This window comes from Hyperolius riggenbachi, chromosome 4 (genome assembly GCF_040937935.1).
Source record: "Hyperolius riggenbachi isolate aHypRig1 chromosome 4, aHypRig1.pri, whole genome shotgun sequence".
Classification (NCBI taxonomy): Eukaryota; Metazoa; Chordata; class Amphibia; order Anura; family Hyperoliidae; genus Hyperolius; species Hyperolius riggenbachi.
Genome location: NC_090649.1, coordinates 338,113,387 through 338,133,937, shown reverse-complemented (window position 1 = coordinate 338,133,937; position 20,551 = coordinate 338,113,387). Strand labels below are relative to the sequence as shown.

Sequence of the window (20,551 nt, the reverse complement as noted above, 5' to 3'; positions counted from 1 at the left end):
GTACAGACAGCTCTTAGCTGTAACGAGCTTTGCTGGCATTTTGAGGTCAAAAGGGCAGGATCCTTAGCCTCGCATCCCATCAGATAGCAATATGGGCAGTGACACCAGTAATGACAGCAAAGATCAGATTACAGCTAGAGCTGTCTGTGTAAATGGACAGCTAGACTGGCTAACAGGACTGTGCTGTATACAGCGAGTCTGTGTGTATGCTCTATCTGCCTGGTCCTGCTGTGCTCTCTTGTCACAGGCCCACATGCTCATGCAGCTTAGCCACTGTCTGCCTAGTGCTTCAGACCTAACAGTGGCAGTTGCAGAGTAGTCATTGTAGCTGCAGGGGTTAAGTGTAGTGTAGCTGGGAATGGGGGCAGAAGGTGTTAAGGTAGTGCATTGTAGCATAGCTGGTGGGCATCAGGAGTTAGCTTAGTGTGTTATTGATGGGAATCAGAGGTTAGCATTGTGCAGTGGAGTTTAATTGGTGGGGCATCAAGATTCAAGTTAGCATAGTGTAGTGTATTGGTGGATCATCAGGTGTTAGCAGAGTGTAGTGGGGGCAATGTGAATTTAGTGCTAAAGCTTGATTTGAAGAAAATCGTGAAAAAAATCGAAATTGCAATTTTTGAGAGAAAAATCGCAATTTCAATTTCTTCCTGAAATTGTGCAGCCCTAGCTGATACCCCCTTTTACATGAGAAATCTATTCCTTTTCACAAACAGACCATCAGGGGGCGCTGTATGACTGAGATTTTGATGAAACCCCTCCCACAAGTAACTACTCCCACAAGAAAAGTTCGAACTTTTGTGGGAAATAGCTTTTTACAGCTGTTTCTAACTGCCAAAAACCATGCAGCAGCTACATCACCTGCCAACAATAAAATGTTCACTGGAGTTCCTCTTTAAATCCTAGTGGCAGAGGAGGTAAGCAAGCAAGGAAAACCGGCACTGCAAAAACGCTGTATTTATTCTTAGCTTCATGTATTAAAAAGCATGAGCATACATGCAAATACAAAGCGGACTTGCACAGTGAGTAGATCAAAATTGAAGTGGGGTACCTGGTGGTGCGATGGGTGCTGGGTTGATAAGCCTGACGGCCGTTTCACGCACATCTGCGCATCTACGGAGGCTGCAAAGTGGGGAGAGCGGGCTGCCGGTATTTGTAACCCAGTACGCATGGCGGTAGTACGCCGCCCACCCGCTCCGCCCCTACACCTTCCTTCTCAACTAGACAGACAGCTGGAACGTTGTTCCAGCGGGTGGGCGGCGTACTACCGCCATGCGTACTGGGTTACAAATACCGGCAGCCCGCTCTCCCCACTTTGCAGCCTCCGTAGATGCGCAGACGTGCGCGAAACGGCCGTCAGGCTTAACAACCCAGCACCCACCGCACCACCAGGTACCCCACTTCAATTTTGATCTACTCACTGTGCAAGTCAGCTTTGTATTTGCATGTATGTATTTTTAATACATGAAGCTAAGAATAAATACAGCATTTTTGCAGTGCCGGTTTTCCTTGCTTGCTTACCTCCTCTGCCACTCTGCATCAGGGCCGCCATCAGGGGGGGACAACTAAGAGTGCCGTGAGGGCCCCCAGGGGCCCGCCCCATGCTCCGGCATTAACCTCCGCCGCTCAGGTTTTCCACCAAGATAGCACCTGAAAGTGTAGCCAAGGTCACAAGGCTCCTACACTCGGATCCATCATAGCAGGAGTTCCTTCCAGCATCTCCACTCCATTGGATCAGAAATCACGCAGGGCTCTAGCTCCCCACCGCTCGTTCTGAAGGCCGAGCGCCGGCTCGTCACGTGGTGGGAGGCCCCAGCTGATGGCCCAGGTGATGCCAGCTGCCCCCCGCATAGGATGGCTGAGGTCCCAAACCCGATCTGTGGACAGTGGACCCATACAGGATCTTCTGATCCCCCAGGATTGCAACACCGCCAGAGAGCCAGATCTCACCACAGCCGCTACTCTCGGCTCCATTTCTGGCGGCCCTGTACAGGAACCGGACGCTACTGGAATAAACCACGTGGCCGCTGTCTCCACAGCCAGGACAAATGAGATCCCTGCAGCTCCTCCACCGCTGTGGCCACGAGAGCAAGATGCCGCTGCACTGCTCATTTCCCGACCCGACCAGCTGAGCCACCGTCCACTCCAGGCACACCACCATAAGACACCATGGCTGGATGTGTCTGTCTCCATTCTTTGTCTCGTCCTCGTCTTTCTTTCTCCTGTCTCTCTCTCTCTTCTCTTCTGACTCTCTCTCTCTAACTCTTGTCTCTCTTCTGTCTTTTCCTCCTGCCTCTCTTCTGTCTCTTTCTCTCCATCTCTCTCTGCTCACTCTTACTCCTGCCTCCCTCTCTCCCCCTCTCTCCTCTGTCTCCTCTGTCTCGTTATTTCTGTTTCTCCTGTCTCTTCCTCCCATCGCTCTCTCTCCTCTGTCTCTTCCTCCTGTCTCTTTTGCCTGTCTCTCTCCATGCTTTCTTCCTCCTGTCTCTTTGTCTGTCTCTCTCCATGCGTTCTTCGTCCTGTCTCTCTCTTCTGTCTCTTTGTCTGTCTCTCTCCGCTCATTCTTCCTCCTGTCTCTCTCTGCTAGTTCTTCCTCCTGTCTCTCTTTGTCTCTCTCCCCCGTTTCTCTCTCTCTTCTGTGTAGTTCTCTCTGTCTCTTCCTCCTGTATCTCTCTCATCTGTCTCTTCCTCCTGCCTCTCTCTCTCCTCTGTATCTTCCCCCTGCCTCTCTCCTCTGTCTTGTTCTCTCTCTCTCTCATCTGTCTCTTCCTCCTGCCTCTCACTCTCCTCTGTTTTGATCTTTACCTCCTCTCTCTCCTTGGTCTCTACCTCCTGCCTCTCTCTCTCTCTCCGCTCTCTTCCTCCTGTCTCTTTCTCTCCGCTCACTCTTCCTCCTGCCTCTCTCTCTCCTCTGTCTCTTCCTCCTGTCTCTTGTTTTCTCGCTCTCTTCCTCTTCTCTTTCTCTCTCTTTCTCTCCATTGTCTTTTCCTCCTGTCTGTCTCTCTCATCTATCTCTTCCTCCTGTCCTTCTCTGTCTTCCTCCTGTCTCTTTCCCTTCTCTTTCTCTCCATCTCTCTCTGCTCACTCTTCCTCCTGCTTCTCTCTCTCCTCTGTCTCCTCCTTTTGTCTCTCTCCTCTCACTCTTCCTCCTTTCTCTCTCTTCTCTTTCTCTCTCTCCACTCTTTCTACCTCCGGTCTCTCTCTTCCTCTTGTCTCTCTTGTACCTAGCTAGCCTATATACCTGTACCGAGCTAGCTCATACCTGGGGACACCTGTACGTAATCTGCAGGGGATTCCGCCGATCTAATCCTAATCTGGGGGGGGGGGGGGGCAGGCCGTATTATGTGTGAGGGTCCCCAACATTTCTGATGGAGGCCCCGCTCTGCATATACTTTCCACCACACTTAGCTGGAAACCTGGAGACGGGGCACCTAAAAGGCTACCTAAGCACACTTGCTACACCATAGTGCCAACCCGCTTTTTTCCTATATACTGTTCAACTTAAATCCTAGCCAAGATGGTTTAAATAAACAAGTTGAGCCACCTGTAAGGCCAAGAAGGTTGCTAGATCATTCTCTAAAGGGAAGAGAGGCATGAAGCAGAACATGAAGAAATGTCTCATAGCCTGTCAGAATTGTGGACTAACACAATTATGTTGTATAACTGCTATTGAAGAGCTGGGCAGTAATGTAGAGCAATTGAACAATGCACTTTCAAGACTTAAGAAGGCACATGAAAAATATAGGAGACTATCTGAAAAATATTCTTCCATTCTATCACGTTAGTACGGAACAGGCTTCAAAAGAGTTAAATGTCTTTACCACTGCTGATCAGCAGAGACATGTTACATTTCTGGAAGCGAGGTTACAGTTATAGAATAGGATAGCACATCTGAATGAAACTACCTACTGTATCTTTATTTCTTCTAAACACTCCATGAAACTGCCTAAGTTAGCATGTTCATCCTCCCACCAGAGATCTCTATCTAGTAGATCATCCAGATCCATGCAGTCACTGTCCCAGAGGTTAGTATTGAGCATTCAGTTAGTCAAGGGCCATGCGGAAGCAGTGACAGCGAAGGTATAAGTTAATTGTATTGAGCAACAAACAATTGTTAAAGGAAACATTAGGGAAAAGTAACAAAATGAACTTTACTTACCCGGGGCTTCCTCCAACCGCCTGGCAGCTGACATTTCCCTCTCCGCAGCACCGGTGTACCGAGTCCTCTCCATTTCACATGCCCACCTCGCCAGGTTGGCATCCACTGCGCCTTTGCGAGCACCGCTGTCAATCACGCTCATGTTGTCTGGAGCAACGCTCCAGACCATGTGAGCATGATTGACAATGGCGCTACTGCGCGTGCAGTGGATGCCAACCTGGCGAGGTCAGCATTCACAATGGAGGGGATCCTGGGACACCAGAGCGGCAACAAGGGACATGTCAGCTGCGAGGGGCTGGAGGAAGCCCCAGGTAAGTAAAGCTCATTTTGTTACTTTGCCCTGATGTTTCCTTTAATTCAGAAGCCACACGCAAACAAGTAGAAGCTGTGTTAGCTCAATCTCCTAAGAAATGATTTAGCAGATCCCGGATCTGCAACCCAGTGAATTCAATTCCCCTATGATGTGAATATTCTCTGTCTAGCTAAGAGGTACAGAAACCACACAACACTCAAATTGGTGGAAATGCATCTCATAAAGTTTATATTGCATGTGATATTTGCGATACAGGTACAGACATTGATGAGCTACAAAAAAGCAAGATGTACAGAGCAATTCAACAGTATAAAGCATAAGCCCTAGAAAACAATACCCACAATGTATACATTAATATGTAACGTGAATGCAGCTTCCCAATATTTCCTACAATACAACCCACATTACCCGCAACCATTACATCTTACCCAGCCAGGATAGCCAGAAGCTCCAGCAGCAGACCAAAGAAGACAGAGAGTAGAAGCCGCATGCTCAAAGACTATATCTTCCTTGACTCCACCCCCTCACCATACATCACTTCCCTTTAGGAGGCTCAGTGTAATTGGCTGAAAGAAAGCTTTTCTGCAGATTTAAACTTTATCTCCGCATAAGGTCAGTTAACAGGAAGTGAAGGCTTTTGTCTGAAAAATGTGCTCTAAGAATGGTGCAATGCCTGTCCAACAAAAGCAAGCTGTGAAACACACAGTCCATTTCTTACAATCCCCCACTTGAAGGTGATCGAAATTTATGAGAGAACCTTCACCAAAATGTAACAGTCCATCTATCCGTGAATGGGATCAAATTGGAATCCAATGTCCATATTTAGAGTCCATCAACGTAAAAGTTCAAAGAAAAAAACAGTCCATAAAGTTCTCCTTCTGCAAATGTTTTTCGAGGTTGCAGATTTAAAAGTCCGTAACAGCTCCAGTGTGGATGCATTCAGTGTCTTGCACTGTCCCAGAAGTTATCAAGAGCACATACGGCTCAGGGTTTCTGTACACTTGATTATTGGTTACACCTACATTTGAGCAAAATAGCAGAAAACGAAAACACAGTTCACAGAATCACAAGTTCTACCTCATTATTTACTTTAGGCCATATTGATAGGACCTCTGATTGAAAATGACAATGATATACCAAGTCACTGCTTGGGACCCATCACATTTTCCAAAAGTACCAATTTGGAGACTAGCACATGCTCTATCCACTACTTCTCCAAGATCAGGTCACGCCTAGAATGCAAACATCTGCTGTTATCTGCCCAGCTCACAGTCTCAGCTCTCTGATCACTCACCAGCTCTGTGTGGCTCCCACTGCCGAGTCCCTCTCCCGGCTCACACTGGTTCACAGTGTTTTTGCGTGGTTGCTGAGATTTTGAACTTAGACATCCATGGCAAGTTACACCTGCCTCTCATCTTACTCAGCCCGCACTGACACTACCACATCATACTCTGGCAGAACTCAAGCATGCCACTTACCAAACCAGGATTGACTTGTGAATGATGCTCTCACACTCAGTTTGTGGGGCACATGGCACCTCACACACCACAGATGCTGGAAAATTGGCCAAACTCTGTGATTCTGAAACAAACAGATTAGCAGTCAAAGGCAGGCAATGGAACCTCATTAAGATTTCATAGCTTCAAAAGCATGTGCGTGAACTATATTATCCACTAAGTACAATAGTACTGCAAACTGAAGCCAATCACTAGGGTCACCCTTGTCTCTGTACATCATCTCCAACTGTGACTCTGTAAACTTGCAACACATAAAAAACATTATAAAAACACAACAGACTCTGATATCTGGACTGTAACAACCTGAATGCAATGTGTTTGAACCACTCTGTAAAACAATCTCTATAAGATATGGACATACACAGTTACACAATCTTGTGTACCTTTGACTGCATTTATAAAAACACATCTGATATGGTCTGCATATGGTAACTGTACAATTATTTGGGCAAATGCTAATCACTGCATACCTGTCACACACACAGGTACTGTGAACAGTTGCAGGGACTGGTATATAATATAACACTGCTTGCGGTCACGTAGGTAGGTGTACTGAACAGGTATGCAGTGATTGGTATTACAAATGTGCAGCTGTCACCCACACAGGTACCGTGAACAGGTGCATTGACTGGTAAATAACACTGCGTGCGCTCACGTAGGTAGGTGCACTGAACAGGTAGGTATGTAGTGATTGGTATTACAAATGTGCAGCTGTGTCACACACACAGGTAGTCACTGAATGTGCTGGGCCTGGCAGTGGCACAGTAGCAATTACCAAGGGGCCAAGGGCCAGCTGTGACTGACTGACAGGGCTGTATAAGTGTCTGTGGGACACACACACAAAAAAATAGATCCCAAGAACAAGATTAGCTCTCAAAAGAGCTGTTGACGGGTGCTTTTTAGCAATAAGTATCAGCAAGGAGCAAGCTAACAAGCCTAACAAGAGCCTAACTAAGCTTTCCCTATGTCTCTCTGCAGCAAGCTCTCCCTTCTCTAATTACTGCAGCCACATGAGTGAGTGAAATGGCTGATGCTGCCTGCCTTTTATAAGGGGGGGGTGCTCCAGGAGGTAGTGTAGCCTGATTGGCTACCCTGTGTCTGCTGACTGTGATGTAGAGGGTCAAAGTTGACCCTAATGATGTAGTATAGGGGGCGGGTTGAACTCAAATATAGTTCACGGTTCACCGCGAACGCAAACCAACGAAGTTTGAGTGTTCGCGTTTGCATGCCAACCGTTCGGGCCATCTCTAGCCTTGGAGCCAAAATTCAACGATGCTTTTGGCTCTAGCTATGCTAAGTATAGCTGAGCTGCATCGCTCTCTGTGCTCCGTGGCTCCTGGCTCCACTCTCCTCCCCACCCACCCACTGCACATATAGCGCCCACCTATGCTGTCACCCTGGAGCACCCATAGCACCCTGATGTCCTATGGGTGCTCCAGGGTGACAGCATAGGAGGACGCTATCGGTGCGGTGAGCGGGAAGGAGAGGGGAGTAGAGATGGCCCGAACCTCCGATTTTCGGTTCGCAAACCGGGTTCGCGAACTTCCGCCAAAAGTTCGATTCGCACGAACTTCCACGAACCGCAATAGACTTCAATGGGGAGGTGAACTTTGAAAACTAGAAAAATTTATGCTGGCCACAAAAGTGATGGAAAAGATGTTTCAAGAGGTCTAACATCTGAGTTTTTGCATGGATGAGTGGAATAGATGCCAGAAGTCCCGGGGAAAAATCTGGATTTGACGCAAAGCAACGTTTTAGGGGCCGAAATCACATTGAACGCTAAATTGCAGGCCTAAAGTGGTTTAAAACATCTTGCATGTGTATATATCAATCAGGGAGTGTAATTAGAGTACCGCTTCACACTGACACACCAAACTCACTGTGTAACGCACCTCAAACAGCTGTTTGTGTAGTGACGGGTGCGCACCATGGCGAGAGTGCAGGTCGTGGCGGTTTTCAAGCCCATATGGTCACCGGGCTGTGGTAGCTCAATGATAGTGACTGTCTAGCTGATCAAATTTGGTCTGTCCACAATGAAACGACGACCTTATTATCTTTGGTGTGCCACCCCCGAGACACTCATATAGCCGGCGGTCATTGCTTCATTGTGATAAGCAAGCCCCTTCACCGCGGCAAAGTAATGATCACGGAGGGGAATGGGCATATGTACATACCTTTTGTTTTGTTATTGCAGCCGCAGTGCGGCCAGAAAAATTAGCCAGGCATGTACACGCACCAGAAAAATTATTATAGCGGCCGCTACTAGCAGCGGCCTTAAAAATTCAGGAATCCGCCTGGAGTCCTGGACCCTGTTGGTGGTGGCGGAGAAGGCAGTCAAGTGGCCTGCAGGCAGATATGCTGTGTGGGGAGCGATTTAGTCTTGGGGCAGGCAGTCACACGGCGTGCGGGCAGAGATGCTGTGTGTGGGGACTGACTTAGTCTTCGGGTAGGCCTGAGCGTGCTTTGCAGACCAGGCATCCGTGGTCAGATGGACCCTTGACCTAACGCTGTGTGCCAGAGATGTCACCACTTTCAACCTCACGGTACAGTTTAGGTATCGCCTTTTTTGAGAAAAAATTGCGGCCTGGTATCTTCCACAGCGGTGTGTGGATTTGCTTTTGTGTGCTGCTTTTCCTCAGGTAGTCATCCCATTGCAGATTGTGCTTTGTAATCATGTGCCTTCGTAAGGTAGTTGTCCCTACGCAGGTCTTGGTCTTTCCACGGCTCAATTTTCGGTGGCAGAGAGTACAGATGGCATTGCTCTCATCTGAGGCAGACACACAAAAAAATTTCCACACCGCTGAGCCCTGGGGTGATGGCACTTTGGGGGTGGCGGCCGACTGAGTGTTAAGTGGGGTGCCAGAATCAGAGAAGGAGGAGGAAGATATGTCACGCTTCCGTGTGGAAGCTGAGGAAAATGAGGTGTTCTGTGTTAAATAGTCAACTACGTCCTGACAATATTGGGGGTTGATGGCACGTGCCTTCTTCTGAACACTGTACTTTGGTCGAGGGCCGCACGACACCACGACAGCGCGACCTCGAAAAGACCTGCCAGGTGGCCTGCCTCTGCCTTTTGTTTTGTCCATATTGGAGGGGGGGAATGAAGTGAAAGATATGCACTGACTTGACTAATACAATGTGCAGTCACACAGGTGCAGTTAACAGGTATGCATGGAGTGTTATATCACACTGCGTGCACTCACGTAGGTAGGTGGGTGCACTGAACACAACAGGTAGGTATATGCAGTAATGGGTATTACAATGTGCACCTGTCACACACAGACAGGTAGCGGACAGGCACAGTGACACTGCGTGCGCTCATGTAGGTAGGTGGGTGGGTGCACTGTGAACAACAGGTAGGTAGGTAAGCAGGTAGGTGTATGCAGTGATGGTTATTACAATTTGCACCTGTCACACACAGACAGGTAGCAGACAGGCACAGTGACACTGCGTGCGCTCACGTAGGTAGGTGGGTGGGTGCACTATGAACAACAGGTAGGTAGGTATATGCAGTACTGGGTATTACAATGTGCACCTGTCACACACAGACAGGTAGCGGACAGGCACAGTGACACTGCGTGCGTTCACGTAGGTAGGTGGGTGCACTGTGAACAACAGGTAAGCAGGTAGGTGTATGCAGTGATGGGTATTACAATTTGCACCTGTCACACACAGACAGGTAGCGGACAGGCACAGTGACACTGCGTGCGCTCAACTCACGTAGGTAGGTGGGTGGGTGCACTGTGAACAACAGATAGGTAGGTATATGCAGTACTGGGTATTACAATGTGCACCTGTCACACACAGACAGGTAGCAGACAGGCACAGTGACACTGCGTGCGCGCAACTCGCGTAGGTAAGTGGGTGCACTGTGAACAAGAGGTAGGTATATGCAGTACTGGGTATTAAAATGTGCAGCTGCCTGTCACACACACAGGTAGTCACTGAATGTGCTGGGCCTGGCTGGCAATGGCACACACACAGTATGAATTATCAAGGCTGCCTATGCAATACAAGTGTCAGTGGGACACACAGAGAAAAAAAAATAGATCACAACAACAAGATCAAAAGAGCTGTTGTGGGGTGCTATTTTAGCAATAAGAATCAACAAGGAGCAAGCTAAGAAGCCTACAAGAGCCTAACTAATCTTTCCCTATGACAGTCGGCTCTGTCTGCAGCAGCTGCCCCTTCTCTATTTACTGCAGGCACACGAGTGAGTGTAATGACCGGCGGTGGGTGGCTTTTTATAAGGGGGGGAGTGGCTCCAGGAGGGAGTGTAGCCTGATTGGCTACCATTGTGCCTGCTGACTGTGATGTAGAGGGTCACAGTTGACCCTAATGGTGCACTATGGGGGCGAACCGAACTTCCAGAAAAGTTCCCGGTTCGCCGCGATCGCGAACCACGGAAGTTCGCCAGGAACCGTTTGCCGGCGAACCGTTCGGGCCATCTCTAGAGGGGAGCCGCGGAGCACAGAAAGCGATGCAGCTCTGCTATACTTAGTATAGCTAGAGCCAAAAGCATCTTTGAATTTTGCTTCCAAGGCTCCTCATTGGTCTGGTAGAGCTGCGTGGGGACCGGCGGCGTGTGGCGCGGGTCAGCGGAGATCTTTAATCAAGGTCGCAAGATGAGAGAATATTGTGTGGGGATCATTTCCAAGGATATTGGCGTCGGGACATTTTTTTAAAGGTACAGGTAAGTATTTCTGGTTAATTAAGATCAATAAAGGACTTTTTTCGTCGTTGTGTTTTTATTTCATTTAACCTTTTATGGAAATGGGTAAGGGGTACTTTGTACCCCTATATTCATTTCTGCTGAGAGGGGGGCGGCATCTGGGGTCCACTTCTTAAAGGAGACTCCCAAATGCCACCATGAACCCCCGGGATCCATTGCCCCAACCTCCTCCTGGGGCACTGGCGGTGGGCAAGAGCCCCGTGTCCATGGATTGAACAAGGGCTTGGGAGGAAAGGGTAAGGCTTGGCTGCCTCTCTCTCCCAGAGCCCCCCATACCATGGACCATTTGGGCTGGTATAGCTCAGGGTGCGAAGCGCCAGTCGGCTGGGGCTCCGCATTCTGGCTATCCCAGCCTACATGGGAGACAAGGGGTTAAATATGCTTGGTAGGGGGGACCCCACGCCACTTTTTTTAATTTCCCACGCTCAGCACATAAAAAAAGTAAAACATTTTAAAAAATAGGGTAAAGAATATTTTTTCCCACTATTTTTTTTTTTAACATATACTGAAAATTTGGTGTTTCTACCATGTAAGGGGGCTTTGCTATTAACCTCTAAATTCAGCGAGTTTTTTTTCATTAGAACTGTCATTTACTGCATTTAAAAGTATACTTTTTTCCTTTGAAATCGATTTTCTCACAAAGTATAAGGTCTCTTTGAAAAAAAAATGCTGTCTTGTAGTCACTGTCTCCTCCAGGTAGAGGCCTGCAGGGGGTCGGGTACCCGCGGGTTATCCGCAATGCGGGTCGGGTGCGGGTACACGAATTGCGGGTACTGCGGGTGCGGGTCGGGTAGCGAGTTGCGGGTCGGGTGCGGGTAGCGGTTCTGCGGGTGCAGGTCAGGTCGCGGGTAGTCAAAACAAGCATAAGATAATTTTGTATCTTTTGCCTTCTCAAAATCTGTGATGAATGCTTGCACCAGAATACTTTCTTGCTGGCTTGGACTCCTTCCTCCTCTCAAGCTGACACCTCCCCTCCCCCCATACTAGTGCATATAACTGGGAACATGCCAGTGTGAAAGAGGAAAAGGTGCCATAGGAAAGCTCTGTCTGTTAGTGACTGGGGATATTTGAAAGGACAAGAGCTAGAGAATGTTCTGGCATGTTCTCTAAAGCTGGAGGGAGGAGGCAGAGCAGCACATGACAGGCAGATAAGCACATGCCACATGTGACAAGCTCTTCAGACACAGTGTAGCTGCATCCACAGCCACCTAGCACACACAGGTATGTGTTTGCTGCATATGACAAGAATAATTAAATACAGGATTTTATTATCATACAGATGCAAGACAATGGGACAGATTTATCAACACAAGTGCATGCAAAATGGAGGGACATTTGATGTGTGTGCTGTTTTTTTCTTTAGGTTGTCATAAATCTGCTCCAGTTAACTTTGATTCTGATTGGTAAGTCCTGAGTAGGTGCGCATACAGTATACAGTATATTTGTTCTCCCTGCTTAAAAGACTTGTTGTACTTCTATGTAGAGTTGGGCCGAACCTCCGATTTTAGGTTCGCGAACCTGGTTCGCGAACTTCCGCGGAAGGTTCGGTTCGCGTTAAAGTTCGCGAACCGCAATAGACTTCAATGGGGATGCGAACTTTGAAAAAAAAAATAATTATGCTGGCCACAAAAGTGATGGAAAAGATGTTTCAAGGGGTCTAACACCTGGAGGGGGGCATGGCGGAGTGGGATACATGCCAAAAGTCCCGGGGAAAAATCTGGATTTGACGCAAAGCAGCGTTTTAAGGGCAGAAATCACATTGAATGCTAAATGACAGGCCTAAAGTGCTTTCAAACATCTTGCATGTGTATACATCAATCAGGTAGTGTAATTAAGGTACTGCTTCACACTGACACACCAAACTCACCGTGTAACGCACCGCAAACAGCTGTTTGTGTAGTGACGGCCGTGCTGGACTGGTGCGCACCATGGCGAGAGTGCAGGTTTTGGTGGCTTTACAGCCCATATGGTCGCCTGGCTGATGTAGCTGAATGACAGAACAGTGACTGTCCAGCTGATCAAATTTGGTCTGACCACAATGAGGCAACGACCTTATTATCGTGGGTGTGCCCCCCGAGACACTCATCTAGGCGCCGGTCATTGCTTCATTGTGATACGCAAGCCCCTTCACCACGGCAAGGTAATGATCACGAAGGGGAATGGGCGCATGTACATGCCTTTTCTTTTGTTGTTGCAGCTGCCCGCAGTGCAGCCAGAAAAATTAGGCAGTCATGTACACGCACCAGAAAAATTATTACAGCGGCCGCTGCTAGCAGCGGCCTAAAAAATTCAGCAATCCGCCTGGAGTCCCGGACCCTGTTGGTGGTGGCGGAGAAGGTAGTCAAGCGGCCTGCAGGCAGACATGCTGTGTGGAGGGACTGGGAGCGACTTAGTCTTCTTGGGGCAGGCCAGGCAGCCAGTCACACGGCGTGCAGGCAGAGATGCTGTGTGTGCGGGGACTGACTTAGTCTTGGGGCGGGCAGCAGCCCTCCGGGATCCATGCCTCATTCATTTTGATAAAGGTGAGGTACTTAACACTTTTGTGACTTAGGCGACTTCTCTTCTCTGTGACAATGCCTCCAGCTGTGCTGAAGGTCCTTTCTGACAGGACGCTTGCGGCAGGGCAGGAGAGAAGTTGGATGGCAAATTGGGACAGCTCTGGCCACAGGTCAAGCCTGCGCACCCAGTAGTTCAAGGGTTCCTCATCGCTGTTCACAGCAGTGTCTACATCCACACTTAAGGCCAGGTAGTCGGCTACCTGCCGTTCCAGGCGTTGGTGGAGGGTGGATCCGGAAGGGCTACGGCGAGGCGTTGGACTAAAGAACGTCCGCATGTCCGACATCACCATGAGATCGCTGGAGCGTCCTGTCTTTGACTGCGTGGACACGGGAGGAGGATTAGTGGCAGTGGTACCTTGCTGGCGTTGTGCCGTCACATCACCCTTAAAGGCATTGTAAAGCATAGTTGACAGCTGGTTCTGCATGTGCTGCATCCTTTCCACCTTCCGGTGAGTTGGTAACAGGTCCGCCACTTTGTGCCTGTACCGAGGGTCTAGTAGTGTGGCCACCCAGTACAGCTCATTCCCCTTGAGGTTTTTTATACGGGGGTCCTTTAACAGGCAGGACAGCATAAAAGACGACATCTGCACAAAGTCGGATCCAGTACCCTCCATCTCCTCTTGCTCTTCCTCAGTGACGTCAGGTAAGTGAACCTCCTCCCCCCAGCCGCGAACAATACCACGGGAAGGTTGAGCAGCACAAGCCCCTTGCGATGCCTGCTGAGGTTGTTCTCCTGCCGCTGTCCCCTCCTCCTCCTCCTCCTCCTCCTCCCCCAAAGAAACACCTTGCTCATCATCCTCTGAGTCTGACTCGTCTTCTGCACACGACTTCTCTTCTTCCTCCTCCTCCCCCCTCTGTGCTGCCGCAGGTGTTGAGGAAACAGCTGGGTCTGATGAAAATTGGTCCCATGCCTGTTCCTGCCGTAACGGTTCGTGGTCACGCTCATTCACAGCTTCATCCACCACTCTACGCACAGCACGCTCCAAGAAGTAAGCGTAGGGAATTAAGTCGCTGATGGTGCCCTCACTGCGGCTCACCAGGTTGGTCACCTCCTCAAACGGCCGCATGAGCCTGCATGCATTTTCCATCAGTGTCCAGTTGTCGGGCCAGAACATCCCCATCTTCCCAGACTGTTTCATTCTACTGTAGTTGTAGAGGTAGTGGGTCACGGCTTTCTTCTGTTCTAGCAGGCGGGAGAACATGAGCAGGGTCGAGTTCCAGCGAGTCGGGCTATCGCAAATGAGGCGTCTCACCGGCATGTTGTTTTTGCGCTGAATTTCCACAAAGCGTGCCATGGCTGTGTAAGACCGCCTCAAATGCCCACAGAACTTCCTGGCCTGCTTCAGGACATTCGCTAAGCCAGGGTACTTTGCCACAAATCTTTGAACCACTAGATTCATGACATGTGCCATGCAGGGTATGTGTGTCAGCTTCCCCATATGCAAAGCGGCAAGCAGATTGCTGCCGTTGTCGCACACCACGTTGCCTATCTCCAGGTGGTGCGGGGTCAGCCACTCATCCACCTGTTTCTTAAGAGCAGCCAGGAGAGCTGCTCCAGTGTGACTCTCCGCTTTGAGACAAGACATGTCTAAGATGGCGTGACACCGTCTTACCTGGCATGCAGCATAGGCCCTGCGGAGCTGGGGCTGTGTAGCTGGAGAGGAGAACTGCCACTCAGCCAAGGAGGAGGAGGACAGCGAAGAGCATGTAGCAGGAGGAGAGGAGGTGGCAGGAGGCCTGCCTGCAAGCCGTGGAGGTGTCACAATTTGGTCCGCTGCGCCCTGCTTGCCATCGTTCACCACCAGGTTCACCCAATGGGCTGTGTAGGTAATGTAGCGGCCCTGCCCGTGCTTGGCAGACCAGGCATCCGTGGTCAGGTGTACCCTTGACCCAACGCTCTTCGCAAGAGATGACACCACTTGCCTCTCAACTTCACGGTGCAGTTGGGGTATGGCCTTTCTCGAAAAATAAGTGCGGCCTGGCATCTTCCACTGCGGTGTTCCGATGGCCACAAATTTACGGAAGGCCTCAGAGTTCACCAGCCGGTATGGTAACAGCTGCCGAGCTAACAGTTCCGCCACGCCAGCTGTCAGACGCCGGGCAAAGGGGTGACTGGCCGAAATTGGCTTCTTCCGCTCAAACATTTCCTTCACGGACACCTGACTGCTGCTGTGGGCAGAGGAGCAGGAAGCGCTCAAGGGCAGAGGCGGAGTGAAGGGGGGTGCCTGTGAAGGTGGAAGGGAGAAAGCGGCAGAAGCAGATAATACACCTGATGGAGGAGGAAGAGGAGAAGGAGGGTGGCTTTGCTTTTGTGTGCTGCTGCTGCTTTTGCTCAGGTGGCCACATGTTTGTGCCTTTTCTCCAGGTGCCTTCGTAAGGCACTTGTCCCTACGTGAGTGTTGGCCTTTCCACGGCTCAATTTTTGTTGGCAGAGCGAACAGATGGCTTTGGTCCGATCTGAGGCACACACATTAAAAAATTTCCACACCGCTGAGCCACCCTGGGATGTGGGCACTATGGGGACCTCAGCAGCTGATGCTGAAGGGCAAGTTGGCTGGCTGTACATAGGTGGCGATACATGGTGCCGGACTCTGCCACCAGCTGTTTCTGACGAAGAGCTGCCCCAGCTTCTTTCAGCAACTTCTCTCCTCCTACTACTCTCTGACTCCCCCTCTGAACTGTCCCCCTCTTCATCTCCTCTATTGGGAACATACAGAGGATCCCTATTACCGTCATCGTAGTCATCCTGCCCAGCTTCGCTTGCCTCAGACAAATCCAAACTTGCACCATCAGTAGGTCCTTCATCCTCCTGACACGTTACATCCATAGTGTTGCCGCGTAACTCAGACATATTAGCTGGTGAAAATTAATCTGGCTGTAACAACAATGGCTGTGCATCAGTGATTTCACCCCTAAATAATTCTTGCGAAGTGTCAAATGCAGCGGAAGTGGTGCTAGTAGTAGCGCTGGTGGCTGAGCAAGATTAGGTGTTCTGTGTCGCTAAATACTCAACCACGTCCTGACAATCTTGGGAGGTGATGGGACGTGCCTTCTTCCGAGCACTGTACTGTGGGCCAGGTCCACACGAAATTACATTTACACGACCTCGCGCAGACCTGCCGGGTGGCCTTCCTCTGGCTCTGGCACTACCTCTTCCTCTACCTGTTTTGTCCATATCGGGTATGCACGGAGTGGTATATCACACTGCGTGCACTCACGTAGAGATGGGCGAACAGTTTGGCTGTGTTAGCCGAACTGTTCGGGCTGCCCAATCTGTCATTTATCTATGCCTCTTACTACTTCCGGGTCGCAATGACCCGGAGTAGTACGTCTGCGCTGCCCGGCGGAGCGCGTCCTAGCGACGCGCTCCCGTTGCCGGGCACTTTCTGCGCATATGCGTGACGTCACTCATGACGTCACGCACATGCGCAGAAAGTGCCCGGCAACGGGAGCGCGTCGCTAGGACGCGCTCCGCCGGGCAGCGCAGACGTACTACTCCGGGTCATTGCGACCCGGAAGTAGTAAGAGGCATAGATAAATGACAGATTGGGCAGCCCGAACAGTTCGGCTAACACAGCCAAACTGTTCGCCCACCTCTACACTCACGTAGGTAGGTGGGTTCACTTAACTGCACAGGTATGCGCACTGATGCGGTGGGTTCACTGAACAGAACAGGTATACAGTGGCGGGTTCACAGAACAGGTATGCAGTGGCAGGTTCACTGAAAACAACAGGTATACAGTGGCGTGTTCACTGAACAGGTATACAGTGGCGGGTCCACTGAACAGAACAGGTATGCAGTGGCAGGTTCACTGAACACAACAGGTATGCAGTGGCGGGTTCACTGAACAGGTATACAGTGGCGGGTCCACTGAACAGAACAGGTATGCAGTGGCGGGTTCACTAAACAGAACAGGTATACAGTGGCGGGTTCACTACACAGAATAGGTATACAGTGGCGGGTTCACAGAACAGGTATGCAGTGGCAGGTTCACTGAACACAACAGGTATGCAGTGGCGGGTTCACTGAACAGGTATACAGTGGCGGGTCCACTGAACAGAACAGGTATGCAGTGGCAGGTTCACTGAACACAACAGGTATGCAGTGGCGGGTTCACTGAACAGGTATACAGTGGCGGGTCCACTGAACAGAACAGGTATGCAGTGGCGGGTTCACTAAACAGAACAGGTATACAGTGGCGGGTTCACTACACAGAACAGGTATACAGTGGCGGGTTCACAGAACAGGTATGCAGTGGCAGGTTCACTGAACACAACAGGTATGCAGTGGCGGGTTCACTGAACAGGTATACAGTGGCGGGTCCACTGAACAGAACAGGTATGCAGTGGCGGGTTCACTAAACAGAACAGGTATACAGTGGCGGGTTCACTACACAGAACAGGTATACAGTGGCGGGTTCACAGAACAGGTATGCAGTGGCAGGTTCACTGAACACAACAGGTATGCAGTGGCGGGTTCACTGAACAGGTATACAGTGGCGGGTCCACTGAACAGAACAGGTATGCAGTGGCGGGTTCACTGAACAGGTATACAGTGGCGGGTCCACTGAACAGAACAGGTATGCAGTGGCAGGTTCACTGAACACAACAGGTATGCAGTGGCGGGTTCACTGAACAGGTATACAGTGGCGGGTCCACTGAACAGAACAGGTATGCAGTGGCGGGTTCACTAAACAGAACAGGTATACAGTGGCGGGTTCACTACACAGAACAGGTATACAGTGGCGGGTTCACAGAACAGGTATGCAGTGGCAGGTTCACTGAACACAACAGGTATGCAGTGGCGGGTTCACTGAACAGGTATACAGTGGCGGGTCCACTGAACAGAACAGGTATGCAGTGGCGGGTTCACTGAACAGAACAGGTATACAGTGGCGGGTTCACTAAACAGAACAGGTATACAGTGGCGGGTTCACAGAACAGGTATGCAGTGGCAGGTTCACTGAACACAACAGGTATGCAGTGGCGGGTTCACTGAATAGGTATACAGTGGCGGGTCCACTGAACAGATCAGGTATGCAGTGGCGGGTTCACTAAACAGAACAGGTATACAGTGGCGGGTTCACTAAACAGAACAGGTATACAGTGGCGGGTTCACTAAACAGAACAGGTATACAGTGGCGGGTTCACAGAACAGGTATGCAGTGGCAGGTTCACTGAACACAACAGGTATGCAGTGGCGGGTTCACTGAACAGGTATACAGTGGCGGGTCCACTGAACAGAACAGGTATGCAGTGGCGGGTTCACTAAACAGAACAGGTATACAGTGGCGGGTTCACTACACAGAACAGGTATACAGTGGCGGGTTCACAGAACAGGTATGCAGTGGCAGGTTCACTGAACACAACAGGTATGCAGTGGCGGGTTCACTGAACAGGTATACAGTGGCGGGTCCACTGAACAGAACAGGTATGCAGTGGCGGGTTCACTAAACAGAACAGGTATACAGTGGCGGGTTCACTAAACAGAACAGGTATACAGTGGCGGGTTCACAGAACAGGTATACAGTGGCGGGTCCACTGAACAGAACAGGTATGCAGTGGCGGGTTCACTGAACAGGTATACAGTGGTGGGTCCACTGAACAGAACAGGTATGCAGTGGCGGGTTCACTGAACAGGTATGCAGTGGTGGGTTCACAGAACAGGTATGCAGTGGTGGGTTCACAGCACAGGTATGCAGTGGTGGGTTCACAGCACAGGTATGCAGTGGTGGGTTCAATGAACAGGTATACAGTGGCGGGTCCACTGAACAGAACAGGTATGCAGTGGCAGGTTCACTGAACAGGTATGCAGTGGTGGGTTCACAGCACAGGTATGCAGTGGTGGGTTCACTGAACAGGTATGCAGTGGTGGGTTCACAGCACAGGTATGCAGTGGTGGGTTCACAGCACAGGTATGCAGTGGTGGGTTCACAGCACAGGTATGCAGTGGTGGGTTCACAACACAGGTATGCAGCCAGACAGGAACAAGTTAAGCCTAACTAATCTTTCCCTGAGAAACAGTCTGCAGCAGCTCGCCCTACTCTCACTAACGCAGGCAGCACACGAGTGACCGTAATGGCCGCCGCTGCCTGCCTTATATAAGGGGGGGTGGGGCTCCAGGGGCTAGTGTAGCCTAATTGGCTACACTGGGCCTGCTGACTGTGATGTAGAGGGTCAAAGTTGACCCTCCATGTGCATTATGGGGCGAACCGAACTTCCGCAAAGGTTCGCCTGCGGGACGCGAACGCGAACCACTGAAGTTCGCATGGAACCGTTCGCAGGCGAACCGTTCGGCCGAACTCTACTTCTATGCAATCCTGATCTTCTTAATGAATTACTGTTTATTTTACTGTTGAGCTACTGTAATAAAGAAAAGATAATGTAGGGTGTATATACACATTCAATTGGGTTTGGCCAATTACCTTTCAATTTTACATCTCCCATGTAGTATGAGAGATTACTTACTCAATTTGTTCATAGTCGTTACAGCCGCACGATGCAAAGCAATCGCACATATTCGTATCCACATTGTTACAAGACAAGATAATTTTGGCACATAATATTCTTCTCAAGCCTACACATTTTTACACAGGAAGACATGCCAAGCATCTTCATTCAGCAGTAGTTCATCATTAACAAATAAAGGTTCTAACAGAAGTAATTGCACTTTAGGTGCATACATACACACACACACACACACACAATTTTGATTGGACCTCATACTACATGGAGGATCAAGATTGTGTATGTATATGTACTCTTAAATCTGAAAATTATTTATATGAGCCTGGATGCAGTGTCTATGCCTTGCAACTCATAGCTGCAGCGGTGGAAGTGTCACCCTGGCCACCACAATGCATGCATGGAGATGTATTACATTAATGTGCCTACATCTCCTGTGATTACATTAATGTACTACATCTCCCAGTGTGCATTGCAGTGGCCAGGGGGATGGGACACTTCCACTAGATGTAGTGTAGATGGGGGCAGCCTACAGCATACAGGGACAGGGATATGGGTGCTTTGCTATGCTATTTGTTGTTTGAGCAGGACTGTTACTTCTAGGTTTTTATCGATTTCAATAAGAGTAAAAAAACATCTTTAAAACACTTCTTTGGTTTTGGTTTGTGTATAAAAAAATGTTTTATTTACTTTACAGCTCCCCAATATTGCTTTAAATGTGTACTTTAGAAGAAAATGGAAAACACGGGCCACGGGTCTGCGGGTGCGGGTCGAGTGCAGGTATCAAATTCAGCTGAAAGCGGGTTGCGG

The 20,551-nt window shown here is 49.7% G+C and overlaps 2 protein-coding genes across 2 annotated transcripts in view; one reads left to right on the top strand and one right to left on the bottom strand.

The window, feature by feature from the left end:
* Positions 1 to 2,580: 2,580 nt before the first annotated feature.
* Positions 2,581 to 2,976, bottom strand: LOC137504804 (octapeptide-repeat protein T2-like). Its single transcript, XM_068233395.1, has one exon. It carries the CDS (start codon positions 2,974 to 2,976, stop codon positions 2,581 to 2,583), a length of 396 nt encoding a protein of 131 aa, XP_068089496.1.
* Positions 2,977 to 4,331: 1,355 nt separating this feature from the next.
* Positions 4,332 to 20,551, top strand: part of NOX3 (NADPH oxidase 3) — a 182,063-nt gene continuing 165,843 nt past the window's right edge. The window contains exon 1 of the mRNA XM_068233394.1: positions 4,332 to 4,467. Within this exon, the coding sequence (XP_068089495.1) occupies positions 4,332 to 4,467 (136 nt within the window). The remainder of the gene's footprint in view (positions 4,468 to 20,551) is intronic.

Coding starts and splice junctions, on each gene's coding strand:
- LOC137504804 (XM_068233395.1), bottom strand. CDS start 2,976: ATGGAGAGAAAGAGAGAGAAAGAGAAGAGGAAGAGAGCGAGAAAACAA.